The sequence below is a fragment of the Myotis brandtii genome, unplaced genomic scaffold (assembly GCF_000412655.1).
Source record: "Myotis brandtii unplaced genomic scaffold, ASM41265v1 scaffold612, whole genome shotgun sequence".
Classification (NCBI taxonomy): domain Eukaryota; kingdom Metazoa; phylum Chordata; class Mammalia; order Chiroptera; family Vespertilionidae; genus Myotis; species Myotis brandtii.
Window position 1 is genome coordinate 2,646,638 of NW_005370328.1, and position 18,321 is coordinate 2,664,958.

At 43.3% G+C, this 18,321-nt stretch overlaps 1 protein-coding gene across 1 annotated transcript in view; it reads left to right on the forward strand.

Moving 5' to 3' along the window:
• The window catches only part of USH2A (Usher syndrome 2A (autosomal recessive, mild)), a 408,238-nt gene that overhangs the window by 328,238 nt on the left and 61,679 nt on the right, over window positions 1-18,321 (forward strand). Inside the window, 5 exon segments of the mRNA XM_005879907.2 lie at window positions 688-871; window positions 1,986-2,143; window positions 9,926-10,084; window positions 12,357-12,519; window positions 17,824-18,178. Coding sequence (XP_005879969.1) covers window positions 688-871; window positions 1,986-2,143; window positions 9,926-10,084; window positions 12,357-12,519; window positions 17,824-18,178 — 1,019 coding nt within the window.

Below are 18,321 nucleotides of genomic sequence, written 5' to 3' on the forward strand. Positions count from 1 at the left end.
GATCACGTAGAAAGTGAGTGTGGGGAAAGAGGAGAGGAAGGAAGGGAAGAGGAAAGGTGATGACCTAGGTCTCTGAGGACTAAGCCACTCTGTGGTTCAGTGGGGGAAACGGAACCTGTGGGGCTGGAGGGATTGGCCGAGAGAAAGGAGGAAAAGAAACAGCACATGGCGTCAGAGAGGCAAAGAGAAAGTAGGCTTATTTGGTGACGTGGGTAATTCAGGTAAATACTAGGTTATGTTGCTTTCACATATTCCCTCAGGTCTTGATTACATTCAGAGTAACAGCCACGTCAGAGAAGTTTCCCATCCCTACTCGGATGACATTCACTTTTTAAGGGCAATTCAAAAATCAAATAAAGCCATATATCAGGTAAATACTAGGTTATGTTGCTTTCACATATTCCCTCAGGTCTTGATTACATTCAGAGTAACAGCCACATCAGAGAAGTTTCTTATCCCTACTTGGATGACATTCACTTCTTAAGGGCAATTCAAAAATAAAATAAAGCCATATATATATATATATATCTATCTCCAATTGTGTATTTCACCTCCAAAGTAAAAATATCTTCTCATTTGCCATGAGATTTGTTTTATCAACAGATAAGAGCATCCGAGTATGCTATGGCATTGATGAGATGTGTATTGTATCCTAACACTGAACCCTCATTGTGTTATTTTTGCCAGGCGTGTGGGCGACACCTCGACACATTATCATCAATTCTACAGCCGTGGAATTATACTGGAGGCCACCGGAAAGGCCCAACGGCCTCATTTCTCAGTATCAGCTGATTCGTAATGGGACCTCAGTTTTCCTGGGGGGCAGCGAGGACCAGCATTTCACTGATCAAAACCTGGCGCCCAACAGCAGGTAAACTAAGAGAAGACTTTACCAATCAAACAGTTAGAGTTTTATATTTTTCAGGGTTGAAAAGAGTTTATCTCCCACTAAAACAATATTCAGTTAATTAGTTAATCTCATTCATTCGCCATTGAATAGCTGATGAGATCATTGAATCCATTTCAGATGTGAATGATCCAAGAGCTAGCTCATTATGTTAGTCTTCAGGATACACGAAATTTCTTAAAAATCTTCTAGATGACTTGAAAGCATGAGAATTTTTAAGTAGATAAAAAACACAAAGTATTAAACTTTAAAAAATATCATATCTTCAAATTATGCATCCCTAAACTAGCACTAAAAGAAATTTAAAGAGTTTTGTTTTATGTCAACTACCTTTTCTTCTGATACAATGTTTTCTCTGCTTGCTACACTCTCTATAGACCTGGGTGGTTTTAGGGGGAAAATCCACTATTTGCAATTCATTTCTCAGCAGAGACAAGATATATTTTAGATCAACAGATGTTCTATTGCAGAGAATAAAGATCAATTTAGTTTTATTGTAGAGAATGGCAGATCAATTTAGAAACATCTTCCTCTAAACATATTTCCCTGAACTCTAACCCATTTAAAAATGGGGAAGATTAATTGGAATCCTCCACAGTGTACTAGCACACTCCAAGGTGCTCCTGAAATCTTGAAGAAAAGCCATGGATTTCTAGAGGGTTAAAAATAAAGTGGCCCAGTGGTTACGTGTCAACCTATGAACCAGGAGGACACAGTTCCATTCCAGGTCAGGGCACATGCCCAGGTTGCAGGCTTGATCTCCAGTGTGGGACGTGCAGGAAGCAGCCAATCGATGATTCTCATCACTGATGTTTCTATTTCTCTCTCCCTCTCCCTTCCTCTCTGAAATCAATAAAAATATATTATTTAAAATAAAGTGGGGAGGGACAGAAATAGTGATTACCTGCAGGCAATCCTGCCCGTGCTAGACAAACTACCTAGTCTGTGGCGCAGTTTCTAAACGGAACAAATTGCAGGTTGCCACAAATTTAGGACTAAGCTGTGGGTAGAAAAACCAGCAACCCTTGTTCAGTCCTCTCGTGCTTTGCCTTACAGCATGTTTTGTTTTCTGATTTAGGTACATTTACAAGTTGGAAGCCACAACTGGAGGCGGCAGTAGTTTTAGTGACGAGTACCTTGTACAAACACCTCTCCTGACACCAGAGGAAATCCATGCTCCATACAATATCACTGTGATTGGGCCTTACTCCGTGTTCGTAGCCTGGACCCCACCAGGTAAATAAATAGTGTGTGTGTGTGTGTGTGTGTGTGTGTGTGTGTGTGTGTGTGAGAGAGAGAGAGAGAGAAACATTTTAGAGGACATTCATTGCAAGTAAGGATTTTATGTATGTGAATTTAGGAAATCATGTTTCCTGAATAATATAAACAAAATAATCCAAGCCATACTTTTGCAGCTATGCATGTATAAGTTACATATGCATGCCTACATATAGCTAGATATAGAGATATATAGATACCCAGATATATGTTATTCTATCAAAGCAGTACTTTATTTCAAGTACCAGGGCCTAAAAATGTCTGCTGCTTCACACGTATATCAATGCACTGATTTCTAGTTTCTCGGAATAGCAGCGCTGGCTTGCGACCTTCGGGACCTTCGGCATATTGCTCCTTGGCATTTTGATAGTTCCATCGTGTTTTCATGCCACAGAGTAAAATGAGGCAGAACAGAGCCCGTCTGGCACCAGATCCACCCTATTGACTGCCGGGTTCTCAGACTCAGACCAGGGTCCTCTACTAACCAGACTCTCAGAGAGCCATGTGACCAGAGAGGTCCCTGGCTCACCACGTCACCTGCGCTTTTAACATTTTCACATGCGTAAGTGGCCATTGGTCATCTGAAGACTTCCCACTTAGTGAGGATTTGGAAACCTCTTTCTTTTAAGACACCCAGGTGGCAGCGGGGTAGGGGAGATGAGAAAATGAGGATTCAGATCCCAGCAATGCCACCTATTAGCTGACCTCAAACAGCCATTTTTTCTCTCTCGGTCTGTCACCCCATCTGTAAAATGGAGAAAATGGCAGTTCCTGCATGTACAGAGTCCTTATAAAGACTGAATGAGGTAATATATATAATTGGCATTATCTGGTTTGAAATATTCTAGTTAGTGACAGTGATTTTCAAATAATTATTTTTGCCTTTAGTTACTCACTTTTTAAAAAATGTATTTGCTCCAACATTTTCTAGGTCCCAAGGCCCCCATCATGACTGTAAAACAGCAGGATGGGGGTTAGTCCATTTTTAAGAATTCTTTCATATTTCCCTGTATTTTGCCATTTTTTTGTTTGAGTTCAACATCCTACATCTGCGTTTAATGAAAAATGTTTCCATTTAGAAAGGGATCATTGTGACATATAATACATCTTTTGCTTCTTTAATAGAATCTTAACTCTTGTCTACCACAAGCTCTGCAGAAATTGCTCATTCCAACCCAGCCCTGGAGCTATTGCAGAAAAGGTTTACACACTAACTCTGCCCGTGTAACCAATGGTTAATAAATCTATAATATCCAGACCTGTCAATCTTTTAGTTTCAGATGCACAAAATCCATTACAGAAACCCTGTAATATATGGAAAGATTAAAATCTTAAATTACACTCTTTTCCCAGTGCCTAGAAGGATTTCGAACTCAGTAAACAGGCAGGTGATTTTGACTCGTGTATAATCTGCGGTTGATTTTATTGGGAAGTACCTCATGCTGTGTTTTGATTGGGATAATAAAAATATTTTTCTGTTCCTGGATTGTCACAAATATATATTTTAAACAGGAAGAAAACAACCCTGTAATGACTGGGAACTGTTTATTTGCTCACAATCAGGAGCTCTCTGGGTAGAGATCAGAGCCCCCTGCCATTACAAGATACTACATCAGAGGCAGAGCTGAGAGATGGGCACAGCCATCCCTACCTGGAGTTACTCAGCCTGAATGAGCATAAGAATCACCTGGAAATACTGAGTACGAATCTCCTGGAGAGCCCAATTGGCGTGGCTCAGTGGTTGAGCATCGACCTATGAGTCAAGAGGTCACGGTTCGATTCCCGGTCAAGGGCACATGCCCCGGTCGTGGGCTCAATCTCCAGTAGGGAGTGTGTAGGAGGCAGCCAGTCAATGATTCTCTCTCATCGTTGATGTTTCTATCTCTCTCTCCCCCTCTCCCTTCTTCACTGAAATCAATAAAAGTATTTTTTTAAATATATTTTATTGATTTTTTACAGAGAGGAAGGGAGAGGGATAGAGAGTTAGAAACATTGATGAGAGAGAAACATCGATCAGCTGCCTCCTGCACACCCCCAACTGGGGATGTGCCCACAACCAAGGTACATGCCCTTGACCGGAATCGAACCTGGGACCCTTGAGTCCACAGGCCAGCGCTCTATCCACTGAGCCAAACTGATCAAGGCACAATAAAAATATTTTTTAAAAGAAGTTCTTAGATGGAATCGAGGAAGCTAAACCTTTCTTAAAGGTCCCACAAGATTAGGGACTATGAATCACCCACACCCAGAAAAACTAATTCTCCGAAAACATAAATCAAACCAGTGTCCTTTGAATGCCCAAAGTGAAAATAGTGGGAAAATTAACTGGGTGGGGTTTTTTTTACGTGTATTTTGGTTTTGGGTCTGTATGGACAGAGGGACCTCACACAAGTGAGTTGCTCAGAGAACAAAGTCAAGGTGGTTGGTTGGCTATAGAGAAATGCCTAGGCAATTAAGTGGGTTTTCAGTTTACAAATATCTTGATATTTCTTTCTGTGAAAAAGAGATGAAATGCCTGCTCTGCATTGCTATTCTGTGAAGTCAGCAAGACACCATTGCAAAACATCTAGTAGGCACTGGGTCCATGCTGGCCATTAATTACTATTCAAATCTATAGACGATGTAGACCAGGTTGGTTTATTCCCAAACATGTCTTCCCACCTCTCACCAGCTCTGAACCTTGGGGTCAGGACTCGCACATTGATATGAAAGAGACCAGAGGACCCACGCTACCTTAGTGGGTGAAAATGTATAGAAAATGAGAAAGCAAATTGCTTCATGGTACACAAATGGTTTGCTCAGAATAATGGAGACAGATCTCCCTGCTGTTTGAGAATCTAAACATGCAAAATTATTTAAGCTCTGGATGCAGTGATGAGCCTTTCTCATTTATCAAGGTGATGACTATATTTTGAACTCTGCTAGCCCTAATCATGTTCTAATTAACAATGTCATCGCATGTAGCAGGCACTTTTTCTCCCTAAAGATGGTGAGTTAGTTAGGCTTAACGCATAATGTCAGAATACTTGTGCTTTTCCTTCCACATGTATTGCTGAGTCCATTAAAGAAAAGAATTGGCAACAATTCTTCCACTGAGAAATTTCAATTAGTATTGCTTAGGAATATAAATGTTTTTTATTAATCAAGTTTTGATGAAAGGGTAGCTAGCCACAGTGTGGCCTTTCTGTAGACACTGGACCACTTGGCGTTCTCCGTGGTCAGCAAACTGCGGCTCGCGAGCCACATGTGGCTCTTTGGCCCCTTGAGTGTGGCTCTTCCTAAGCCTTAGGACAGTGATGGCGAACCTATGACACGCGTGTCAGAGGTGACACGAGAACTCATTTTTTTGGTTGATTTTTCTTTGTTAATGGCATTTAAATATATAAAATAAATATCAAAAATATAAATCTTTGTTTTACTATGGTTGCAAAGATCAAAAAATTTCTATATGTGACATGGCACCAGAGTTAAGTTAGGGTTTTTCAAAATGCTGACACGCCGAGCTCAAAAGGTTCACCATCACTGCCTTAGGAGTACCCTAATTAAGTTAATAACAATGTACCTACCTATATAGTTTAAGTTTAAAAAATTTGGCTCTCAAAAGAAATTTCAATCATTGTACTGTTGATATTTGGCTCTGTTGATTAATGAGTTTTGCCAACCACTGTGTTAGATCACCGACTGCAATGTACTAGGTATTAGATCAGATACTGTCCACTTAAAGGGAAAATGGGCATTCAGATTTCTAAGAATCCATGTTGCATTAAATGGGATGATTCAACATTGGCAAGTGTTTCACTTTTCTTATAACCAAGTGACCGTGAGTTTCAGGAGAAATGTAGAACTTATATTAATGATTTTTGGTTTATTTGCATATTTTTATTAGAACTCTTAAGTTCTCTTTTAGCAAATTCCAATTATAGAACACAGTGTTTTCAAATATAGTGACCATGTTATGCATTAGATCCTCAGACCTTATTCATCTTATAATTGAAGGATCGCACCCTTCCATTTGTGTATCTTTTTCTGAAAAATGTTTCTCCATGTCCTTTATCCATTTTTTAAATTGGATTATTTTTATTTGTTTGTTTGCTTTTGTTGTTGCTGTTTTTTGTGTTGTTGTTTTTTTTTGCTATTGAGTTATATGAGTTCCTTGTATACTTGGATATTTAACCCTTTATAGTTTGTTTGCTTTTGTTGCTGTTTTTTTGTGTGTGTGTGTGTTTTTTTTTTGCTATTGAGTTGTATGAGTTCCTTGTATACTTGGATATTTAACCCTTTATCATGTATGTAGCTTATATGTATTGTCTCCTATTTCATAGTCTGCCTTTTCATTTTGTTGGTGGTTTCCTTTACTGTACAGAAGCTTTTTAGTTTGCTGTAGTCCCACTTGTTTACTTTGCTTTTGTTGCCTTTGCTTTGGGTGTTTAACTAAATGTATCTTACTGTATTGAGTTCTAATATGTACTGGGCATTTTTGTACAAGATTAACACATATTTCAGTTAATGCTCAGTGCATCTTGTAGTGGCCTATGGTCTTCCCTACATTACTAATGAGGAAAGTCAGTGTAGATGTGATGAGCTATTTTTCTTGGTTCGTCACATGGGTGTCAGAGCCGAATCACAGTGAGTCTGACTCCAAATTCTGTGGTCACAACCACTGTGCTATATTTTCTCACTATTTTTCAGTGTAAACAGTGCGGGGAGTAAATGATTCTTTCTGCATTCTACTCTGATACAGATCAAAAGCTCACAAACTTTGCTGTAGGTATGGCACATATGAATGAGGGCAAAGTAGCTCAAGGGTAGTTCACCAGCAACCCAGCAGGGTCACTGCGCTTGTAGCTTCATCTTCATGGATGCAGTTCATTTGCCTTTGGATGGATTGATTCATCCATTCATTGTCACTGACATGAGAATCTTTCCTGAGCCACACCCACGGGGAAGGCGTGATTCTGAACACTGTGAGACGTTGTCCCTCCTGCCAGGAACACTGCTATGTAATAGGATAGAGTGCATAAGGTGACAACTATCATTCAAACTATGGATGTGTGTTTCACTTTCACACCCCCAAAAGGACATAGCCACGCTCTTCCTACCTGGACCAAGGAGAATTTAGGCTGATTTCTTAAAAGCAGTATGTTAAGTGCAACTGACGTTTTGAAGCAAATGAGGCTATCAAGCTGAATTAATAGTTTCCCTGTTAGAATTGTTCCTGCTCCAGCTCCTAAAAAATATATATATTTTTTTAAGATTGATTGACTCGTCCCATTGTAAAGTACGCACCTGCTGTGAAATGAAACCACAGAGAGAGAGAAAAGTGGAATAATTTAACTTTTGTATTTGTAAAGGTAATCAGGGTTTTTCTGATTACATCTTAACTTCATAAATGTTAAATAACCTATCAGCATCTAGTTGTTGTAAATTATGAAAGGGGGCCCTGCAAGGAATATTAAGCACCGGGCCCCTTGTTCTTTAGCGAGCGGGGAAATGGGCTGCGGCAGCCTGTCACCGGGCGACGGGTAGCTTTGACACGGAATAACGCAGCTGCCATTTGCACTTAGGGGAAATTGGCTCACTCGGGTTTCCACTGCTCCTCCCGGTCTGACATAAATGCATGAACTCGGGGGCCAACCCGGTCTTGGGGCTTCCCAGCTGACTCTCACAAACATGCCCACTTCATCCCAGTTAGCCATCGGAATACCAGGGGGCCGGGCCGGCTCAGACTCCTTGCAGATGGCACGGGCTTGGCGGGGACACAGGGGGCTGTCATGTCACCGTCCTGGAAGTTGTGACAGTGGAGGGGCCTCCTTCCTGCACGCGTGTCAGTGTTTGACAGGCTCGCAGCATCCAGGGGCATTTTCTGCCTCCGCCCCTCCTCGGTGGACGCGAAGGACATTTGCTTTTGATTAGCCAAGACGTGAGAAGTGTCTTTGCAGGTTGGTGCTTTGGCTAGCCGTGTTTAAACCTAGATCAGGACTGTGCCTCGCCCGGCCAGTGGTGCTCAGTGGGTTTGGCATCGTTAAGTGCACCAGGAGGTCGCTGGTTAGATTCCTTGCCCTGGTTGCAGGCTCGATCCCCAGTAGTGGGTGTGCAGGAAGCTTTACATGTAAAATGTAAAAGAGCCCTAGCCAGTTTGGCTCAGTGGATAGAGCGTTGGCCTGTGGACCGAAGGGTCCCAGGTTCGATTCCGGTCAAGGGCACGTACCTCAGTTGCAGGCTCCTCCCTAACCCAGGCCCTGGTCAGGGCATGTGTAGGAGGCAACCAGTTGATGTGTTTCTCTCACATTGATGTTCCTCTCTGTCTTTCCCTCTCTCTTCCACTCTCTCTAAAATCAATGGAAAAATACCCTCGGGTGAGGATTAAAATGTAAAAGGTGGTTTAACAAGGAGGTTCTGCATTTAAAGTGAAAATTCTCAGTCTCAGTGCAGCACAGTCCAGCACTTTTCCAAAGGGAGCAAGTGGCCAGTCCTTTGCCTGTGATCAGTGTTTCCTTCAGAGACTCCTATTTTTATCTGTTTCACAAATCCCCGCGCAGCTCTGGTTTGTAGCAGCTCTTGTGCCGTTTGTATACTGAGGCTATAGCTGCCAGAAGCAAAACCACATTGCGGTCTTCAGACCCCGTCTCGTGGGTTGAGTCCTGTGCTGTAGATTTCATTGTTTCTATGACAACGTTAAACGTAGGTACTACAAAGGTGAATCATTAAACCCATAAACATGATGATCGTCAGATCAGCGAGAAAACTTCGTGGGAAAACTTACTCTGTTCCTCATTCAAGGCCCATTCCTCCCCTTAAGCCAGCGTGTATGTTGAGTGTGATCCAATAAAGCTTACAGTCATTCAATCAGATGACTGCATTGTGAAGAGGCTCACATGACAAGACCTCCTTTCGTGGGATGTATTGTGAAAAATGACAGTTTTCAAACCCAAATTTCATATGTATTCAAACCCGTAAGTCTCACTGACAGAGTGGACTGTCCTGGCTCCATAATTAATGCACTGGGGATTCTCTAGGTAGGCTCTGATTTGGATACTTTATGGGCTATTATGTCAAAGATCTGTGTCAGACTGGATGCGTACACAGTGCCTACAGAAAAATTATTGTCACAAGCGAAACTGGTGGGGAGATATATATATATATATATCTTAAGAGTAAGCCTAGGACCCCTAACCGGTTTGGCTTAGTGGATAGAGCGTCGGCCTGTGGACTGAAGGGGCACAGGTTCGATTCCGGTCGGGGGCATGTACCTTGGTTGCGGGCACATCCCCAGTCGGGGGCGTGCAGGAGGCAGCTGATCGATGTTTCTCTCTCATCAATGTTTCTAACTCTCTATCCCTCTCCCTTCCTCTCTGTAAAACATCAATAAACTATATTTTTTAAAAAAACGAGAGAAAAAAAAGAGTAAGCCTAGGAAAAGCCTGTGACACCATTTCTAATTGCCTTGTACTTTTTGAGGTGAAATGTGCTTTGTATTTATTTGCCTGTAGAGTATCTCTCTGAAAAGAGCTATTATGCTTCATTTGTTTTTTTAAATGGTGATGCTCATTTCTTACTTTGGAATATGCCTTCTAGTATTTCCCAGTTTACGTTGCATGCCGTTATTAAGTGCTATATTAAGCAATAATATGCCTTTATGTTAAAAAAAAAGTTTAAATATATGTTGTTCTTGAGAGATAGACATTTGTTGACCGTTCTGTGCAGCGTACACATGTGTTTTTTCTCTCTCTCTCTCTCAAGGGATACTGATCCCCCAGATGCCCGTGGAGTACAGTGTCCTACTCAGTGCTGGCAGCGTGCCACCTGTCACCTCCGCTGTGGGTCAGCGTCAGTCCGTCCTGCTGGGAAATTTGGCTCCATTTACACCGTATGAGATAAGGATACAAGCGTGTCAAAATGGTGAATGTCTTTCAGACACTTGTTCTGGGCTATTATAAAAAAAAAATTTATATATTAAAAAAAAGAAGGGATAGATTCTCAATTCAAATACAAAGGCTAACATTTCATTTCTCATTTGTCCTGAGCTATTTACCCAGAAAAATCAGCGCCTGGTGTTGAGTGGAGCATTATGCATTTCTGCACATTAAATCATGAATATTTAAATATAGAATTAAAAGAGTGGTTTTGCAAAGTCTTGTTTTATCAGGCCCTTGAAAGGAAAAACACCTGCACCGCACAGAGGGATCGCTGGTATTTATAAGACAAGTCGGGTATTACAAAAATCGCATGGGCAATGTGGTCACCTTGGTTCTGTTTAAATTTTATTCGGGAGGGGCTGGTGGGAAAGGGGGCATTATTTAGAAGTTGAGTTACACTCAAATGAATCATAGATATTTTAAGGCCCTTCCCTGACCCCTATCTTATGTACATAACCTGTCACCTTGAGTTGTGTGGCTTAGACTAGTGGTCAGTGAAGTCATCTGCCTCTCTCACTCTTAAATGTTCTATATTATATAACACCCAATTGCTAAGAAAAGGAAAAATGTAACTCATATTGGTGTACTTCATCTTAGGTTAAAGAAATGTTGAAGATAAGACTGTGCTACATGTCCCATAGGAACTTCTGGGATTTGTTTGTTTGTTTGTTTTAAATATATTTTATTGATTTCAAAGAGGAAGGGAGAGGGATAGAGAGAGAGAAGCATCAATGGTGAGAGAGACTCATTGATTGGCTGCCTCTTGCACAACCAGGGCATGTGCCGTTGACAGGAATCGAACCCGGAACCCTTCAGTCCCGAGGCCAATGCTCTGTCACTGAGCCAAACCGGTTAGGGCGGAACTTCTGTTTTTTGGTTTTGTTTTCATTTTTGTTTTGTCTTGTTTTTTAATTTACTGCAGTGACTTTGGTTAACACGATTGTATGTTTCAGGTATACAGTTCTATAACACATCATCTGTATATTGCATTGTGTGCTCCCCACCCCAAGTCAGGTCTCCTTCCATCACCAGTTATTCCCCCTTTAGCCTCTTCTACTTCCCCCACCCCCTTTCCCTCTGCTAATCACCAGACTGTTGTCTGTGTCTCTGAGTTTTTCTTTGCTTAATCCCTTCCCCTTTTGCATTCAGCCCCCAGCCCCCTCGCCTCGGGCAGCTGTCAGTCTGTTGTCTGTGCCTGTGAGTCTGTTTCTATTTTGTTTATTTTGTTCGTCAGATGAGTACTAGTTCCCATAAAGTTGGTTAGGACGAGGGGGTCAGTGATTTTGCTCTCCTTTCATTCTGAAAGTGACTCAGTTTGCCCACTTCTCTGTGCAAACCAGACCAAGGCCTTTCGGTTTGAAGGGCATTGCTGTCCCCGATGTGGTCTTCAGCAAATCAACATGGAAATAGCTTTTCATTAATGTTCCCTTGATTTACATGTAAAATCAACGTCTCCTCTCTGGGTCCCTCCATAGGCTATGAAGAACCAATATCCTTCAAGTTCATTGTTTGATTCCTGTGTGTTGAGAGATGGTCATTCTTTTAAAATACTGGCAAAAAATGATTAAGAGCATAGAAGACGCGTAGGTCACAACTTAAGAAATTAAGCATAAGAAAGAAAAATAATTAAACACATTATCGCTTTGTTGCTAGGACTATGATGAACTAGAGCAGCGGTTCTCAACCTGTGGGTCACGACCCTAAAGGGGTCAAACGACCCTTTCACAGGGGTCGCCTAAGACCATCGGAAAACACATATATAATTACATATTGGTTTTGTGATTAAGCACTGTGCTTTAATTACGTTCAATTTGTAACAATGAAAATACATCCTGCATATCAGATATTTACATTACGATTCATAACAGTAGCAAAATGACAGTTATGAAGTAGCAACAGAAATAATTTTATGGTTGGGGGTCACCACAACATGAGGAACTGTATTAAAGGGTTGCGGCATTAGGAAGGTTGAGAACCGCTGAACTAGAGGAACCTCAATTCAGACGAGCATAAGCTTTCTTGCCTCTGCCTCTATAAAGATGTGGTAATTAATTACTGAACCTTCCAAAAATGATTCTGTATTTCAATATTCAAATTCTGTAGAGGTTTACAGTACTCATCTAAAATATGTGTAGAAATGTGTATATGAAAGTTCAGATATAATGATTTCCACGATATCCTTACCCTTCTATGTGCATATGTAAATCTTTTCCCTGCTTGGTAAGTTACTAAAGGTCTTGATTTTTTTTTCCAAGGAAGCTGTGGAGTGAGCAGTGGGACGTTGGTCAGAACATCAGAAGCAGCCCCAAAGGATCTGAGCCCCCCTGTTCTTAGGGCCCTGGGGTCCACTTCCATAGAGGTTACGTGGATGCCGCCCAAAAAGCCAAACGGAGTCATCACCCACTACTCTATTCACAGGTAACATCGATCATCATTGTTGTGTTTAATTAAGAACGCGTGCCATTCCAGGACTGTAGAATCCGAGACGTTTTCTGTGTCCATAAGGGAAGGGGTGGGAATTGATGATTTGTGCAGCACCTACTGGGGACTAAGCTTGGGACTGGGAACGTGGACATGTTATCCGAGGGGAAAAGCCTCAGCCAGCATGTGCCAGCTTGGCCTGAGCCGGGTCTGAAAGAGGAGACCTCAGAGCCTCATGCCCTCCCTCTGATGAAGGGCAGAGCGTCCTCTCAGGGCCCTGACCCGCGAACAGGGCCATCCTAGAGGAGGGACTGGTCTGGAGGGAGAAGTCTAAGGCTCCCCATCACCTGCCACGTGGAGGTTCTCATACCTGAGCAGGGGGAGCGGGGCCTCTCATACCTGAGCAGGGGGGAGTGGGGAGAAATGGATGGATCCAGGGGAGAAGAGAAAGAATGAGAGAGGGAGAGACAGACAGACAGACAGGCACGGGATGGAGTGGGGAAGAAAGTAAAACAATAACAGAGTCAAGAGGCAAAGCGCCTGACTCTGTGTTAATTTGTTCAGGCCGCTATAAAAACACAAACAAATACCATAGCAAGGCAGCTTATGAACAGCAAACATGCGTGGCTCACAGTTCTTGGGGAGTCCAGGATCAAGGCGTGGGCGAACTCAGTATCTTGTGAGTGCCCACTTCTGGTTCCTAGAGGGCAATCATTTCACTGTGTCCTCACCTGTGGGAACAGCTGGGGAGCTCTGGGGGGCCCCTTTATAAGGGCATTAATCCCATTCCTGGGGGGGTTAACCACTCTGATGACCTAGACACCCCAAATGGCTCCACCTTCTAACGCCATCACATTGGGGGTTCCGATTCAGCATATGAACTGGGGCATGGGCACAACCTTTGGGGCCGTAGCACCGTGTAAGACAGGGAAGAGGTGTGCAGGGCAGATACGGCAGACATAGACCATTAGCAGATGAGAACCCCCTTTCAGAAGCAGGGCCTTCACAGCAGGCATCAGACCACAACACGTTTCTTCTCAGATCCTCAGCCCCAGTCAACATCTTTCAGTCTCTCCTTTCAATGGCCTCACCTTCCCTTGTGTAATCCAGCGCCCTGGTCACATCATGAAACGTGGTTCAGGTCCCTCTGCCCCTTCAAGCATTGAAACCCTTCGGTTCAGAGCAATCTTCAGTGACCCGCTGAGGGTTTGTCAGAAAATGATGATGGGGGAAATGTATTCCTGCATTTCCGGTTGTACAGGTGGCATTGCCCAAAATGAGCAAGCCACATTGCTTCTCAGCAGACGTTAATTTGAAGAATCATATTTCTTTTTTCAGTATGTTTTTATTGATTTCAGAGAGGAAGGGAGAGGAAGAGGGAGAGAGAAACATCAAGAATGGGAGAGAATCATGGATCGGCTGCCTCCTGCATGCCCCCCACTGGGGATCCAGCCCACAACCGGGGCCTGTGCCCTGATCGGGAATCGGGAATCGAACCGTGACCTCCTGGTTCCTAGGTTGATGCTCAACCACTGAGCCACGCCGGCCGGGCTGAGGAGTCATAGTTCTGACTCACATGCACACGCACCTGTAAAGGCTTTCATGCTGAGCGCCTTTGTGAGGGCTATAAGCTGGCCGTCCTCTCGGAGTGGTTTGCTTTCATCCCCTTAATGCTAATTGCACGAGAGAACCACGTCCTGTTCCATCCTGAATCGAGGGAAATAAAGTGTCTGCTCTAAACCGGGACGCGGCTCCAATCTGTCGGTTTTGTAAATAAAGCTGGTGATCAGGGCGGCTATTCCGCCGCAACTCCCGAGCAGGAAAACGGGGAACGGGATGCGGAAAGCCCCGCTTCGATGAAAAATACTGTAAATTGAATTTGACAGCGTTTGATGGCATTTGATTATTCTCGTCACAGGCAAACAATGATCTAAAGAGTAATATGCAGCGGAATGTGTTACTGCCTCGCCGGCTCAAAAGCAATAAACCTTCCCGCAATGTGACACAATCACTCCACAATCATAATTGTGGCCCGTGTGATGCCTCTGAGTACAGGGGAAGGGCACTGCCTGACACAGATACATTTTGTTTTTTATTTAAAGTGAAATGGAAATGGCGCACCGGGCCGCCAGATACAATCACTATATTCACCTACATGGGCATGCATCACTCGGCGGTGATCCCGGCCGAAGTCTAAATGTGCTTAGACAACAACAGTATCACATTTTTCTTAGACAGCTGCGGAAAGAATCAGGAATCCGTAAGGACAGAAATAGAATGTAGACAGCGTGTGCTTTCATCCTGGGACTGCGCAGCGCTCCTTATGTAGTTACGGCCACAAGCCTGCAGTATTTCTGGGGAGGTTACAGCTTGCAATTTCTGCTTCATCCTTTGCCGCCTCTGTCTTCTCACCCCACCAAAGGAAACCCATTTAGCTCAACCCAAAGTCGGGGTTTGGCCTATGCAGATATTTTCATTAAATTGTAGGAAACCAATTTGCCAATCCCATTTTTAAAACGCGTGTCACTCTGTTCTCTGCAAACTCCCCCTCTCCCCCAATGATTTCTCCTCAGTAATTCCCTTTTTTAAAAAGTATATTTTTATTGATTTTAAAGAGGAAGGGAGAGGGAGAGAGAGATAGAAACATCAATATGAGAGAGAATCATTGATCCGCTGCCTCCTGCACGCCCCACACTGGGGATCCAGCCTGCAACCTGGGCATGTGCCCTGACCAGGTATAAAACCATGACCTTCTGGCTCATAGGTCGATGCTCAACCACTGAGCCACACTGGCAGGGCAGTAATTCCCTTCTGTTGTTAGTGATATCGTCCTATTAAGTATCTGCCCCAATACAGAGATAGGATGTTTATGACTTTAAAAATCAACAGCAGAACAGTAACCTGGTATGGACAAGACTGTAACTGGGGTTGCTTCTGTTTAGCTTTCCTGTTAATCTGATACAGTAGTTCCCCTTTATTGAAGGGGTATATGTTTCAAGAAACCCCCCCCCCAGTGGATTCCTGAAACCACAGATAGTCACAAACCCTATATATGATAAATTTTCCCCTATACATACATAGTGATGGTAAAGTTTAATTTATAAATTTGGTACAGTAAGACATTAACAGCAATAACTAATCAAGTAGAGCAATTATAACAATATTAGAGGCCCAATACACGAAATTCGTGCAAGAGTAGGCCTTCCTGCCCTACCTGGTTTGGCTCAGTGGATAGAGTGTCAGCCTCTGGACTGAAGGGTCCCAGGTTCGATTCCGGTCAAGGGCATGTACCTTGGTTGCCGGCACATCCCCAGTAGGGGGCATGCAGGAGGCAGCTGATCAATGTTTCTCTCTCATCGATGTTTCTAACTCTCTATCCCTCTCCCTTCCTCTCTGTAAAAAATCAAAAATCAATAAAATATATATTTTAAAAAAATAAAAAAAAGAGTAGGCCTTCCTTCCCCTGGCTGCCAGCACCAGCTTCCCTCTGGCACCCAGGACCCGGGTTTCCCTCGCAGCCCCGCCTTTGTCCGGAAGGTCGCCCAGAAGGATGTCTGGTCTAATTAGCATATTACACTCTTATTATTATAGATACTGTAATAAAACTTAGTCAGTGAGGACTCTCTCAATCTCCCTCTTAAACTATCTTACTGTCCTCACCTTTTTCACTGACAGGAGCACTTTACGGCTTCTCCTGGGCGTATCTGAGTTGGCAGCATCACTCTTGCACTTTGGGGTCACTATTAAGTAAAGTCAGGGCGACTCGAACACAGGCACTGTGGTCCCACGACAGTCCATCTGATAGCCTGGAGGCTAAGTGATTGACAGGCTGGAGGGAGCTCTGTAAAGGCTGTTCCAGTAAGACAGCATCAGTATGACTCCCTGTTCAAGTACACAGTGCTTAGTTTTAAAACTTATTTTTGTTTTTCCTTTTAGTGTTAAGCAAGATTAAATGAACTCTAGTTGGAAAGTGTATTATTGAAGTATCTCCCAAATGCGTTTAAGCACAGCCATTTGGCTACTCAGAGAGATCTTAAAATGTGATTTCTCTCCCCATAGAGAGCTCAAGAGGAAACACGTCCCGTTAAATGAACAGTTGAAGCCCAAATCTTAACTAAACTATGAGTAATTGTGGCCTGTCCAACCTCTTCTGTTCAGAGCTTATCAGACATAAGATATTCTGTTTTTAACACCACAGGTAAAATACTTACCTCACCACAATATGAATTTATTAAGTATTCAGTAGTGACAAGAAATTCTTAACCAGGCTGCATTCTTTCGTTGTATCAGTGAATAAAACTTGAGACTAACGTAATACTCAATCTCTTACATAGTATAGATTTTTTTAAATTCACACTTTCAGGCCATTTTTTTTAAGCATGTCAGTTTTATGACAACCATGGCTACACCTCAGTGTGGGAATTCACAAGAGTTTAATAAAAAATTAATTGAATTGTCCTAGGAAGGTTGAAGCCAGACAAAATGGAAAATGTTATCTCCCCATAGAAGTTCGTATGTTCGATTGCTGTATTACATTCCTAGCAGACACCTTTGAAAATACTCCATGAGCGGAGACCTGGGCCGGGAGCCCTGTGGCCCATTAGAATGGATCCAGTGGCACCCCGGGTACCTGGTATCTGCCTCAAGTACAAAGGCCAGGCCCTGCAAACCTACACAGATTTAACCCATTGGAATTAATCATTAATTATAATTAATCCTTAATTATAAACAGAAGCAGTGTCCGTAATGTCTACATTTTGGGGGGACACCCTGTATTTGCATGTGTAATTTTAAAAAAAATGTCTGGAAGTTAATACAAGAAAATGTGATTATGGGTAATGTTTCACTTTTTAAGATTAACCAAATATATTTATACTAGAGGCCTGGTGCATGAAATTCATGCACGGTTAGAGTCCCTAGGCCTGGCTGGTGATCAGGGCTGATCAGGGCCTTCCTTCCCCTGGCTGCCAGCTACCAGCTGGGGCCTTCCTTCATTCCACGCCACCCCCTGGTGGTCAGTGCACGTCATAGTGAGCGGTCCAACTTCCGGTTGGTCGAACTCCCAAGGGGACAATTTGCATATTAGCCTTTTATTATATAGGAGGATCTTTAAACCATCTTTTGAAAATGGCATTTGATCAGGCCTCTGGTGAACTCTTCCATCTGGTCTCCTTCCGTCATGACACGAGGAAGAGACCGTTGAGTTGATACCAAAATCTCCTACAAAGCCATGTCCTACTCTGTCTGCCCACCTGGCTTTGAAGTGTGCAGCTGTCCCTGACCGCCTGGGTTCCCTTTCAGACGTCCTGCTGGCTCTGACGAGGAGACCCTGGTGTTTGTCTGGTCAGAAGGAGCCTTCGGATTTACCGATGCTGCGGGCACCCTGAGGCCGTTCACGCTCTACGAATACCAGGTCAGAGCCCAGAACTCCGGGGGCTCCGTGGAGAGTCTGTGGACCTCAGCACGGACACTGGAGGCCCCACCCCAAGACCTGCCGGCGCCCTGGGCTCAGGCCACTGGTGCTCACTCGGTTCTGCTGAACTGGACGGAGCCAGGCTCTCCCAATGGCATCATCTCCCGGTACCACGTGGTCTACCAGGAGAGGCCGGAGGACCCCACGTTCAGCATCTCCCCCGTGCGTGCTTTCACAGTAGCGGTGAGTACTGAGAACGATAGTAGATACCTAGGTTATCGGGTTAATATGCTGAGATTCTCTGTTTATATCTCATTTGTCATTATTTTCACTTGGGGGTTAAATATATGGAAATCTTCCACGTGTTAAAAGAAGCAATGTGGTCA